We start from the raw sequence: 11,760 nt of genomic DNA, 5'->3' as shown, positions 1-11,760 counted from the left end.
CCTCCTGATATTTCTACCATTTCTGTACATTTAGGGAAAAAAAAAATAGAATTATCACAACAGCTGTTGTTATACAAACAGAGCTTCCCCCAGCTCACGAAGTGCAAGTCACTGCATTACAGCCAGCTTCCAGCTGCACTTGTAACATCAACAAAGCAGCTTCCTTGAAATGTAGGTTTTCTTCTGCAGAAAGAACTTTTTGAAACTGATAAATAATGAAGTTTAAGCCTTGGGCTGCAGAGAGGATCGCTTGCATTCAAACCTGTATTCTCACTGAGAAAAACATCAGGCCCTTCTGCAGAGCACAGCTCAGTACACTGCATTACACGTGACGATACCCCCAGTGATCGCTCCTAATTCAACTGCTACAACAGCACATCCTTTGTTACTCTTGTATGACAGAAACATCTAGAGATCCCAAGGATGCAGATTCCTCTTAATCCTTTCCAGAGAAACTTCATGCAAGATAAATCTTTAAAAAAAAGTTTTGCATGAGTGATTCCTGTGTAGGGTGTGATTTGGGGGTGTTACAGGTAAGAATTCAGAGATCTCACAAAGGGCACAGAAAGAGCCTTTATCCTTGCAGACCATACAGAATCAGGTAGTGAAAGAACCGTTTACATGGAAGAGTAAAAGCTTACAATCTGTCAAGCGCAGCATCTTTTCTGTCTTAGGAAGGATGCCTTTGCCAGTGTCGTGGATCCCTCCAGTTCCCTCAGCACTGAGCTTACTGAGGTATTGCAGGAAAAATTAAGAGTCATGTAAAATCTAGTATCCAGTGTCTCACTTAGAAAAACACTTTGGATGACGTGGATGAATGGAGGAAGACAGCCTGAAGCAAAAGCTGCTCAGACCTACTGCATCTGATCTGGCCGTAACACTTACTAGCCAAGAAAGCAGCTTGCTTTTACAGTAACCTGCTCTGAGCATGGCTCCCACCTAAAAGAAGCCTGTTCAGCGCATTCTTCAGTTCACAGAGCTCCTCCTTTCCAGCAGTGTCCAAGATCCCTTCCTTTTACCTGTTCCCATCCTTCTAAACATCACATTCAAATTTGTGCACAGCCGGATCCCTTTTCCTCGCTGAGACTTAGGACCCTAAACGGGACAGTCTCTGTACCTGCGTGTCAGTCCGTTAGGTGTGACCAGTCTGTTCAACTCTTTAAAAAATAAAACGTCATTCCTTCTGAAGCTTTTTCCATGCAAGTACTTCAGAAAGGCAGCTGAAGCTGGCATCAGACTGCAACTTCAGCTCTTTGAATGACTTCTTCCATGCGCTGGTACCAAGGCTGAATCTTGGTGTGAACCATCATGTCGTCAAAGGCTTCCAGCCCTTCCATGACTCGGAGGACCCCATATACTGCCTGTGCCAGAGGATGAAGATTAGAACAACACTGAGAAAGTCAGTGGTGGAGAACAGCTTAGGGTAACAACGACAGTGCCTCGATAGCCTAGACAGCAAGGGCTCTTTATCTGCTCTGCCATCTATTCCGCAACTCTGATTAGTAAGGAAGACCGAGTGGGCAGAAAGGTAGTAAGAAAGCGCATGCTTTTTCCATGAAGAAATAGTAAGTCAGCACAAGAATCTACATGCAGTTATGGGGCAACAGTTAATCCCATCTCCAATAGCAAGCCCTGGTAAAAAATGCTTCACTTGCATTCCAGGGAGAACTGCTGATACGGGGAATGAATCATGCTCCACTGCTCTGCTGCCTCCAAAGACACCCCAGCAGCACTGAGTGTAATAAAACCTGTGCAGGTGCGAGGCTCTGTTCAGCGTTCACTACAGAGCAGTGTTCTGGCTTTGTAACCTGCTTTTATCACGCTTCCACAAAATCTGTAATATCCACCTGCAGAAGGGTTGGGCAGGCTCTGTCTTCGGGAACATTTCTCTGGAGGAAAACAGCAACTGTCCTATTTTAACACAAGTATTCTAAGCTCTTTTCTTGTGGGAATTGTTACTGCACAAAGGACATATATCTCACATAATTCACCTTCTCTGCCTATATTCATATTCACCACTTCACGTGGATCAGCAACCAACCACTTTGTAATATAGGTCACTACAGATGGAGGAATTAACCCCTTACCAAGTCCGCAAGGTTCGGCTGGTTTCCACCCATGAACAGTCGATGTTTGCCGATGGCTTTTACCCACTCATCAACTGCTTCGTACAAGTCTTGTCGGACATCATCTCGAAGGTGATGTCTAAATAAAGAAAAGAACCAGCCTGAAGACACTAGTTTCTTTCTTTCTTTAACCTTTCATTATCTCTAATCTTATGGGCTGGGGAATTAGGAAGGTATTTTAAGGTGAAGGGGACAGCCAGTGAATAAACAGCAGATGAGTAGGGAGGTTCAGTACCTCTGGGTAAAGAAGTACGGCTATTACTTGCGATGCATGAAATGGTTTGGTGTAAAATACTGAGCTTCTGCCCTTTGAGCTCTGAGGTTCATAGCTAAGGCAGTTAACGAGCTATTCTTGTGTACTGGGCAAAAAGGGGTACCAACCTTTTCTTCAGTCTCTTGCTAATGAAGAACATGGCAATGGCCCCCATGTACTTGGCAAAGAAACCTTCCACAGTGCCAAACTTTCCCTCACGGACGATGTAATCAAAAGACGCGAAGGCTTCTCTTGGGGTACGGTAGACATTGGGGGAGATGAGGTGAACAAGCCAATCGTCGGCCCATTTTCTCCACTTCATTTCTTCCCTGCAGGCATTCAAAAGAGATGTTTCAGTGAATAAGGTAGAGATTGCAGGGCTACAGGAGGCAGCTAGAATCACAGTGACATTAGCCAGAGTTCCTACCAAGGACAAGTAATGTCAAAGTTTCCCACCCACCCTTGTGCTCTGCTGACCTCTCTGAAATGCACCCAGGAACAGTAACTTTGGCTCCTTCACTCTCAATCTAAAATTAAGACTAAAGATAGAGCACTTGCTCCTCTTCCCAGTATAAGAACTGAAGCAGAAAGTACAGCCTTGGGAAACGAGTACTGCATAGCATTCCTCTGCAACATAAAGGAAAGGCCAAGAAGGAAGCTGGAGGCAACTGAAGGCTAGTGTGACCGCCATGGTGGCAACTAGACCATCTGACAACATAGTTTCAAATTATTCAAAATACTCATCAAAACAATGTAGCTAACAAGGTTTTAAACATGAAGGGGGTTAAAAGGAGTAGTCAGTACCCACAGGACTTTACATATGCACCACCCCTAAGGATATCTAGGAGTAGTAGGCTGTAAGCTTACTTGGAGGACCCAGAAACTTAAAAGCACTTACACTCTCACTTCTTTGACAGGATAGACTCGCTTTGTCTCCTTCTCATCCAGCATGAGCCAGTATTTATTCCCATACTCAAATACCTCCTTGCCTTGATCAGTCACAGTTTTCATAGGAGGATAAAAGGACACAATCTCTTCTAAGCTATTCCTCCTGTGGACAGAAACACAGTTCACACCTGAATTCACTGCTACAAAAATGGGCAAGAGCAAAGAAGAGATCAAAAGATTTGATGTATTAGTCTAAAGGTAAGTGCATAAGCTTTCCAATTTGAAACTAGCTGGAACAGCTACTTTCAAATAACCGCTATTAGCCTTCATTACTTTTCTGTGCCAGACTGGAAGTTTTTGCAGGCTTCTTACGATTGTCAAACGTTTTGTAGAATGGATCCAAAGGACACAGGTACAGCAATTTCACTCTACATGGTATGGCTAAATGTAAGCTTAGTTCCAGAACTAACTCTAGTCCACGTTTAAGTAGGTTTTATGCAAAGAGTTACACGGGTGAAAAAGAATAGTTCTGAAAGGTAGAAGATGTTTCACTGCACACATATCCCAATGTATACATGCGTCATTCACTCCATCACAGCCAAGTCAGCTGGCCAAACATCCATAGCTTCAGAGGCTAAGGTCAGCAAGACGCTAACAACTGACTCAAAGAGTCTTCTAAAGCTCCAGTTTTCTAGAGATAGTCACATTCAACTCTTCTCCCATCATCCCATTTTCTTACTTGGAAATGAGATAGGTCTTTATTGCACTGATGATTACTGAAGAGTCATTCAATTGCTGAAAAACAGAATTAAGACCAACTTTTAAAAGGAACTAGTGAAATTGAAATGAAAATCCTTCAAAACCTCTTCCCCTGCATGCTGAGGTCCCAAGTTAGTACCACAGTCCCTTTGTCCCGTCATACATTTCCACTGGCCACCCCACAAGTCTAAAGCCCTACATAAAAATCTCTGCAGTGATCATTTTAGAGTATCATTTCAAATCTGTCCTTCACTGTGACAATGGAGGACCTAAGGGCCAGGTACTCAGGCAATACGAGCAGGTTTTGGATTTAGGCTCTTTGCAGCAAATAGAAAAGCAATGCTGACATTAAAAAAGCCACAGATAGTCGAATTGTCAGTAATCTTGAGATCTCATAAGATATAAGCCATTATTTTTACCTCTGGCAAAAAAAGCGTGTCCTCCTTAAAGGCTGATAGAATCCAGACAAGCACTGGATTAGAGTCACTACACAAAACAACACACTTTGGAAGAAAGACTTAAACTCTAGTAAGACCAGAGCATAGGATACCACAAAGCAAGGAACAAATTTAAGCTCTTGAGAGAATAAAATATGAAGAGTATACTGCATGTGACAAAGCACAGAGACAAAAACCTCCAAACCACTGCTTACGGGGAAATCAAGCTTTCAGCATGGTAAGACTTACCAGAGTGCTTCCAGCATTAGCTAGCAAGATAGGCACCTTTCTGTAGGAAGAGAATTTGATTTCTTTCCTCATTATTGGGTTCACTTCCACAATTTCATAGGGCAGCCCATGATAATCAAGAAAAGCTCGGACTTTACTGCAGAAAGGGCACGTTTTGTATTGGTAGAGAGTAAGCTGCAGGTCCCCTGCAGGCAGCTGGGGAAGGAAGAGACCACAAGCTTTGATTTTCCATTAAATAGAAAAATTATCTTTATTTAACCCTCATCTTTGTTATAGTCTTAGTCATTAACATTGAATTTCAACTTCTGATAATTAAATTCTCTCTGCTAACAGATGCTGTCTTCAAATGACATCACAAATCACCTGCTATAGGGACCAAATACCTATTTTTCTAAACATTTACTTAACCTGTTGAAAACTCTTACAGCCAAGAAGAAATTAGATACTGGCAGCTTGCTGTTCTACACAAAATTCTGTAACTGAGGAAAATCACAATTGTATTTTAATGGTCTTGAAAAGGCTTTTTTTTTTTTAAAAAAAAAAAAAAAAATCTATTCCCCCCCCCAATAACCTCTGTGGAGCACATAGCATGGGAAGAAAAGAGACTTTGCTGTTGATCACACTACAGCAAGGGGTGGCAGTACTATACCACAATTGATTATGGAAACCCAGAGGTAAAATCTGCCGGAACACAAAGATTTTAGGCATGCATTGGCCTAAATTAATCCTGGGATCAACCAATCTGTGCTCAACTTCTAGAGAACCCAGGGTAGCACAGCCAGCGAAGCATCGCAGCAGGGAGGTTTCCCAACACTTCAGCAAACTGACACGTGCCAGCCGGTAGTCATACATTATAAAACAAACGCAGCCATCTCCCTTTGCTTCTTATTTGCAATTTATTTGGTTACACAACCCTCCGTGGGTGCTGGCAAAAAGCAACAATTATCTAGCAGAGAATGCAGCTTCACATCCCCAGCAAGCTCTCAGTTCTGACAGGAACTTTATACAGCCACTCAAGAAGAGTGAGGCTGTAAAAATATTTACATAATTTTAAGTGGTTTCCTGACTAAAATCTGAGCAAAAGCAGGCGTGTGGCCCTCAGAGACGGCAGAACCCGCTCCGCACCCCCCTGAAAGTGTTTCCCCCGGGCCCCGGGAGGCTCCCCGCCGCCGCCAGGCCCTGGCCTTGCGAGGACAAGGGGACAAAGAAAGGGACCGAGGGAGCGGGGACAAGGCCTCGAGGCTGGCCTTGAGGCCAGGGAGCGCGGCGGAGGGAAGGCGACACCCGCCGCAGGCAACGAGCGGGCCCGGCGGCGCGTTACCTCAGCGGCCGAGTGCTCCCGCAGGCGATGCTGGGCCGCCAGGTAGAGACCGGTGCCGCCGCCCAGGGCGAAGGCAGCGCCCAGGAACAGGCGACGACCACCAATGCCGCCGCCAACCCCCGCCGCAGCGCCGTAGGCTCGGCACGGAGCCCGCAGCCGCCAAGGGGACAGCAACAAGGCTGCCCGCCAGGCCCGGCCGGCAGCCGCCATCTTGCGGGCACGGCGCGCAGGGGCGGGGGGCTCCCAGCGGCCGCCCCGCGGCGCCTCCCCGCCCACAAAATGGCGGCCGTCGCGCTGAGGTAAAAGGGATGAAAAAAATGAAAGAGGAGCGGCTCAAAGCCGTCCCAAGCAGGCTCGGGGAGGTTGTGGGAGTGCTGAGGGATTATGTGGTGGCACAGCGACGCGGCCCGGCTTCCTAGCGGTAATTATTAAATCCGGGCTCGCTGAGAAGACGCCAAATTAGGTGGAAGTTAAATAACGTGTCTTCTGAAGGCGCGTTCTGCCCGGCGGGGTTGCTGCCTCTGACCTGCAGGTACCCGCAGCGCAAATGCACGCTTTACACTGCGAGTCATCCCCGTTTTCCGTTACAGTCACAGTATTAATTATATTAATGTTCAATTCCCCTGCCTAGGGCACAGCAAGGGGCCCAGCTTGGAGTGGGTGCCTCTAACAGAAAGGAAAAGAGCAGGCTGTGATGTCAAATGAGGACATAACCTTATCTTTCTTCTTCACCCCAGACACCCACTTAATTATGGAGTCCTAGAAATGGGCTTGAGCTGTTTAACCTAATGCTGTAATTGTGAATTATTTCCATCCCAGTGACATCTCTCCTGGGGATGAAAAAATTCTCCAATGACTAGATTTCCTCAGGCTGCGTGAAGTACAACCAATAGTGTGTCAAGGACAAGGAAAGACACAGTGAACTCTTTCTTTTGGGACAGAGGAGATGCAAAGGTGACCCGGGGCTGGTGCGAACCGCCCGGCAGCCACACAGAACTGGTGACAGCAGCAGGGTGCACGGCTGCAGCCTGGAGCTCAGCAGCACAGGAACCTGTCTCCTGCAGCCTTGGCACTGCGGGACGCTCTGTCTGCAGGAGGTGCAGGCCTGATCACACAAATAATAAGTTTTCTTGGGGAAAAAAATCACTGGATGGCGATGGCGGTCCCAGAGACCGACTTCATTATGCGTCCAAACGTACTTTGCAGCGACTGTGGATTGGAAGGCCTTGAGGGAGTGAAGACACTGCAGGGCAAGGCATCAGCTTGACGTTGGCCATTCATCTGGGGAAAACACACAGGAAAAGAAGAACAAAAGCTGCACAGAGTACGCAAGAAGGCCCCCTCGCAAGGTGCCCGCACTGCCCACCCCACCCCACCCTCCCACGCGCCCCGCACAACGCTAACCACAAACTTTACCCAGCTCCTGCCCGCCGGCCCGCGTGACGCGAGGGGAACGCAGCGCTCCCATTGGCCGCCGGCCGCCCCGCCCCCGGGCACGGCAGCGAGGCGATGGCGGGACCCAACGCGGAGCCGCCCGCGCCGCTGGGCCCCCCGGGGCGGGACGGCGAGGACGGGGCCGGGGACGGGAACGGGGCCGGGGCCGGGGACGGCTTCGGGGAGGAAGGTGCGTGGGGCCGGGGCCGGCCGGGGATGAGCGAGGAGGAGGAGATTCGCGTTCAGGAGTCACAGCCCGGGTGACACGGGAAGATCGGGGGGAGGCAGGGGCTGGGGAACGGGGCTGTGGTGAATCGGCTCGGCTGGGCCCGCTTCCAGGCACTGCTGCGGTGCCGAGGTGTGGGAGCTTCTGGTTCTGTCCTGTCCAGGTGAAGCTGTCTGAGGAGATGACAGGACAGCAGAGCTGTGGTGTGTATGTGTGGGTCATTCGTAAATCTGGAAGTCTTTCAAAGACTAAGCACATCGCCACTCCTGAAAATGGCAGAGTTGAGTTATGGTTTGCCAGACAACGGGCAGTGGGTGCAAGCTGGCACATAGGAGGTTCCACTTAAACATGGGAAGAAACTTCTTCATGGTGAGGGTGACAGAGCGCTGGAACAGGATCCCCAGAGAGGCTGTGGAGTCTCCTCTGGCTATATAAAAAACCCACCTGGACACGTTGCTGTGTGACCTGATCTAGGTGTTCCTGCTCCATCAGGGGGGTTGCACTAGATGATCTTTCAAAGGCCCTTCCAACCCCTAACACTCTGTGATTCCCAAAAGACCATTTGGTTTCTAGACGTGACCTGCGTCAGTGAACCTCGTAGTTGTGGCTGGGACCCTCCTGCGCTGACAGGAGGTCATTTCTGATCTGTAATACCCCAAGAGTTGTCACCGCTCTGCATCGTCCCTCAGTAGTTGTGTCTGAAACTTTCTGAAGAGCTGAGACAGAGTAGATGTGGTGGAAAAAGTCACCAAATCTGATCCGTATCGAGTCTCTCCATTAAGGTTCTGCTGGTGATAGGCTGGGGTTTTGTGTGCTGTAGCTGGTCATAAAGATCTGTAGACACTTCCCGGGTTAGTCGTGCTGGGGCTGTGGATCACTTCCTTGACCTTAAATAGAAAACATCTTTGTTTTTTTTTGGTAACTGTTCCTGTTATAATGCAGCAGTAAACAATGTGAATAGCCATACTCCTGGTCAACACCTTCATTAGAGGAGGTGGCTAATTTTCCTTGTAAACAAAGCTTGCAATTAGCAGAAGTCAACCAAATAAAATGTTTTTACAGCTTTTTTATTTTTTCCCCACTTCCAAGAGCAGCACAACCTAAATGGCCTTCTCTGGAGCTCTAGGCACTGAGAGTAATTAGGTTCCTGCTGTGATTACAGCCCTCTTGACCAAGCTGGTGAATAACATTAGTTGTCAGAATTAGCTGTTGTATCTGCTTGGGATCTTGTCACCATTAATTGGAACATGGAGCATCATGTGCAGATCAAATCCGACATTGAGCTCATGGGCTCTGTTACTCATGGACATTTGGGGGCCTGGGGCGAGCATGACCATGGGGTGCTGATGCAGAGTCCCACTGCCCTGTGCTCACCACCCTCTGCACACCTCCGAGCTGCAGGGTGGGCTCTCCCTGGCATCATCCCACAGCCTCCCAGGAAGACCCAGTTCCCTGCTGGCACTGGCAGCACCTGAGCTTGCTGTGCTGGACTCCGGGCACCCTGCCTATAAAACTGTCTGGGCTCAGCAGCTGAGTGGGGCAAAGCTGGGCTTATGAGGCTGGGGGATTTCAGCACAGCTTCACCTTCATCCCTAGGAGCTTGCTATGAGGTACACACATCCTCATCCCCTTCTCTGTGTTCCCCGTTGGCTCAGAGCACCACTCCAGCTAGGCGCTGCGTGTGTCGTGCTTGGCTCTGGTGCTCTCCCAGCTGCTCAGAGAGGAGAGCCAGCGCCAGCCGGTGAGCTGTGGGCTCGTCCCACCCACGCAGGCCTCCTTCCCCATGCCCTGCCCACGATCCTCACATCCCTCACCCTCTGGGTCACAGCTCGACGCCTGCCTCCCTGCGTTCACTCAGCCTGTGCAGTTTCAGAAAGGAACAGAACTGGTGCTCCCTGGGGTCCCCTGTAAGCCAGGGTTTCAGTCAGTGCTAAATTGGCAGCTCCTAAGTAATGTGTCAGCAGAGGTTCATCTCATCTGGTTTTCCAGTTTGGCTCTTGGGTATTCTCTAGGACTGTGTGAATAGTGCTTGGCACAATCCAGCAGCGTTTCATTGCAGCAGCACAGGCTGTCATCTGATTAGCGCTGTTAATATGCATCACTGTGAAATGCCATTGTGCTGAAACTAACACTTCTGCACTTGAAACAAATGTTTTAAATAAGAAACTAACAAGAAACCCATCTAATAGGATTACTTTGAATTAGTTTGGTTTAAACTCAAATTACCCAAAGCTTTAATGGTGCATGAAAATGCTGTGGTTGGACGCGGTGCTTCACACTTACCTCCCTTTGGAAAGGATGGTGGCACTACCAGCACCCTTGGGGCTCGTCCCTGCCCGTGCCGCAGCAGTGGCTGTGCTGTTTTGGCAGTGTGAACCCAACCAGGCCTTGGGAGTCACATCCCAGCCTGGGAACCTCAGACAAGTAATTTACAGAATGTAAACACTTGGGCACACTGCCAGAATGCCTGCATCCTCATCAGGAAAGATGATCCCTAGGGCAGCTATAAAGGCTAACTCGTGCTTGGGATTTATTTGGTCCCGTTGCAGCGCGGATCACCACATACTAGCAGGCAGCCTGTGCTCAGCTATTTATGCACGAGATCAAAGGCTGTCAGATATGCCCAGAACGGGTCTGGACTGCTCACAGGTAACGTGCCTTTGATCTTGTTACCAGTTCTCCAGCTTCCCGTTGGTTTCATTTGACCAGTGAATTCAATACCTGTAGGATTCAGTTGCATCGTACTTGACCCACCCAGTGGCAGATAAGAACCAAAATGCTGTGGGCACGTTTTGCAAAAGCTTTTACTGCTTTCACCGACTGCAGCGACAACGTACTTGCATCGTTCAGTCTCTTATTTCCCTTCCTTTTAGAATATGCAGCAATAAACTCCATGCTGGACCAGATCAACTCCTGCTTGGATCACCTGGAGGAGAAGAACGATTATCTACATGCCTGCTTGAAGGAACTGCTGGAGTCCAACCGCCAGACCCGCCTGGAGTTCCAGCAGCAGAGCGAGCAGCAGAACATGGAAGCTGACGCGCAGGGATCACAGCCTCCTGGCTAGTGGGCTGGCCCCACACTTTCCGTTGCTAAGAACATTCACTGGTCACTGGTTTAACATAAAACTTGAATAGACGAGGTTCTTTCTGCCCGTTACTTGTTCCTTCCCGTGGTAGTGTCCTGCCATTCGCCTCCAGGTTCTGTTTTTCTTTAGCTGTTGTAACAGCTGCAGAAGCACACAGGTGGGTGTAGGAGTGGTCCTTCTTTTCTCCCCCGGCACTGACACTTGGTTAAAGCTGGGCGTAGGAAGCCTGATGCCATGCAGGTTGTTTGCAAGCAAGCTCTCGTCACAAAGAGGAAAAATGATCTCTGGTGTTTTGCGCTGTTGAATCCGAGTGAGGAACGTTATGGCTCTAGTCTCTTCCCTCAAAGAGCACAGTCGGCAGGGGCCGTCCTGACTCCAGGCTCACCCCTAGGTGTAATCTGTCACAGACAGGAGCCCTAGGCCATCTCCTGCCCTGAAACTACAGCTTCCCCATTTCATTGTAAGAAATATTGACGCAGCCCCAGATAACTGGACTTTTCTATCCCCTTCCAAGCAGATAATACAAGCTACCGGGGTGATGTTTTTGACTGTTTTAATTTAATTGGAAGCTGCCTAACTCATTGAGCTGCCATTAAGGACTTGGGCTTTAGAGCCAGAGCAGCCGGGTTAGTCCCCACTGCAGCATCAGCTATAGGGAGCAGAGACATGGGATGGGGGCAGAGCCCTGCCTGTACATTTTGACAGGAGTACTTGTGATCGTTCTGGTTTGAAACTTTGCAATCTTGTCCGGATGGCCTGGAGCCAGCACAGTGAAGCAAGTCTTACTGTTCTACTTCTGTAGAGTTAAAAGAGTTTTTTGAAAGTTAAAGAAGTTATAAGAAATCTGTTTTATTAAAATCAGTTTGAAACAAAATTTGTTCCTGAGTCTCCACTATGAGAACAGACTGTATTGAGCCTTGTAGTATTAACAAATGACCAAGATGTACATTCTTGCCAAGCTTAGGACACAGTGCTGGTC

The 11,760-nt window shown here is 48.5% G+C and overlaps 2 protein-coding genes across 2 annotated transcripts; one reads left to right on the top strand and one right to left on the bottom strand.

Moving 5' to 3' along the window:
* Positions 1-553: 553 nt before the first annotated feature.
* PTGES2 (prostaglandin E synthase 2) lies at positions 554-6,281 on the bottom strand. Its single transcript, XM_035341391.1, has 7 exons — positions 6,034-6,281; positions 4,713-4,907; positions 4,007-4,062; positions 3,278-3,430; positions 2,508-2,708; positions 2,088-2,205; positions 554-1,361 (listed from the first exon to the last, which is right to left on the bottom strand). Exons 1-7 carry the CDS (start codon positions 6,241-6,243, stop codon positions 1,233-1,235), a joined length of 1,062 nt encoding a protein of 353 aa, XP_035197282.1. The 5' UTR covers positions 6,244-6,281; the 3' UTR covers positions 554-1,232.
* A 1,231-nt stretch (positions 6,282-7,512) lies between these two features.
* C17H9orf16 (chromosome 17 C9orf16 homolog) lies at positions 7,513-11,655 on the top strand. Its single transcript, XM_035341392.1, has 2 exons — positions 7,513-7,657; positions 10,567-11,655. Exons 1-2 carry the CDS (start codon positions 7,543-7,545, stop codon positions 10,758-10,760), a joined length of 309 nt encoding a protein of 102 aa, XP_035197283.1. The 5' UTR covers positions 7,513-7,542; the 3' UTR covers positions 10,761-11,655.
* The last annotated feature ends 105 nt before the right edge of the window (positions 11,656-11,760 follow it).

The sequence above is a fragment of the Oxyura jamaicensis genome, chromosome 17 (genome assembly GCF_011077185.1).
Source record: "Oxyura jamaicensis isolate SHBP4307 breed ruddy duck chromosome 17, BPBGC_Ojam_1.0, whole genome shotgun sequence".
Lineage (NCBI taxonomy): Eukaryota > Metazoa > Chordata > Aves > Anseriformes > Anatidae > Oxyura > Oxyura jamaicensis.
Note: the sequence above shows the minus strand (reverse complement) of the source record. Positions and strands in the feature narration are given on the sequence as shown.

Coding starts and splice junctions, on each gene's coding strand:
- PTGES2 (XM_035341391.1), bottom strand. CDS start 6,243: ATGGCGGCTGCCGGCCGGGCCTGGCGGGCAGCCTTGTTGCTGTCCCCT. Junction 3,431..4,006: donor AAGACCTATCTCATTTCCAA/GTAAGAAAATGG, acceptor TTCTGTCCACAG/GAGGAATAGCTTAGAAGAGA. Junction 1,362..2,087: donor AGCCGAACCTTGCGGACTTG/GTAAGGGGTTAA, acceptor CCTCTGGCACAG/GCAGTATATGGGGTCCTCCG.
- C17H9orf16 (XM_035341392.1), top strand. CDS start 7,543: ATGGCGGGACCCAACGCGGAGCCGCCCGCGCCGCTGGGCCCCCCGGGG. Junction 7,658..10,566: donor GGACGGCTTCGGGGAGGAAG/GTGCGTGGGGCC, acceptor CCTTCCTTTTAG/AATATGCAGCAATAAACTCC.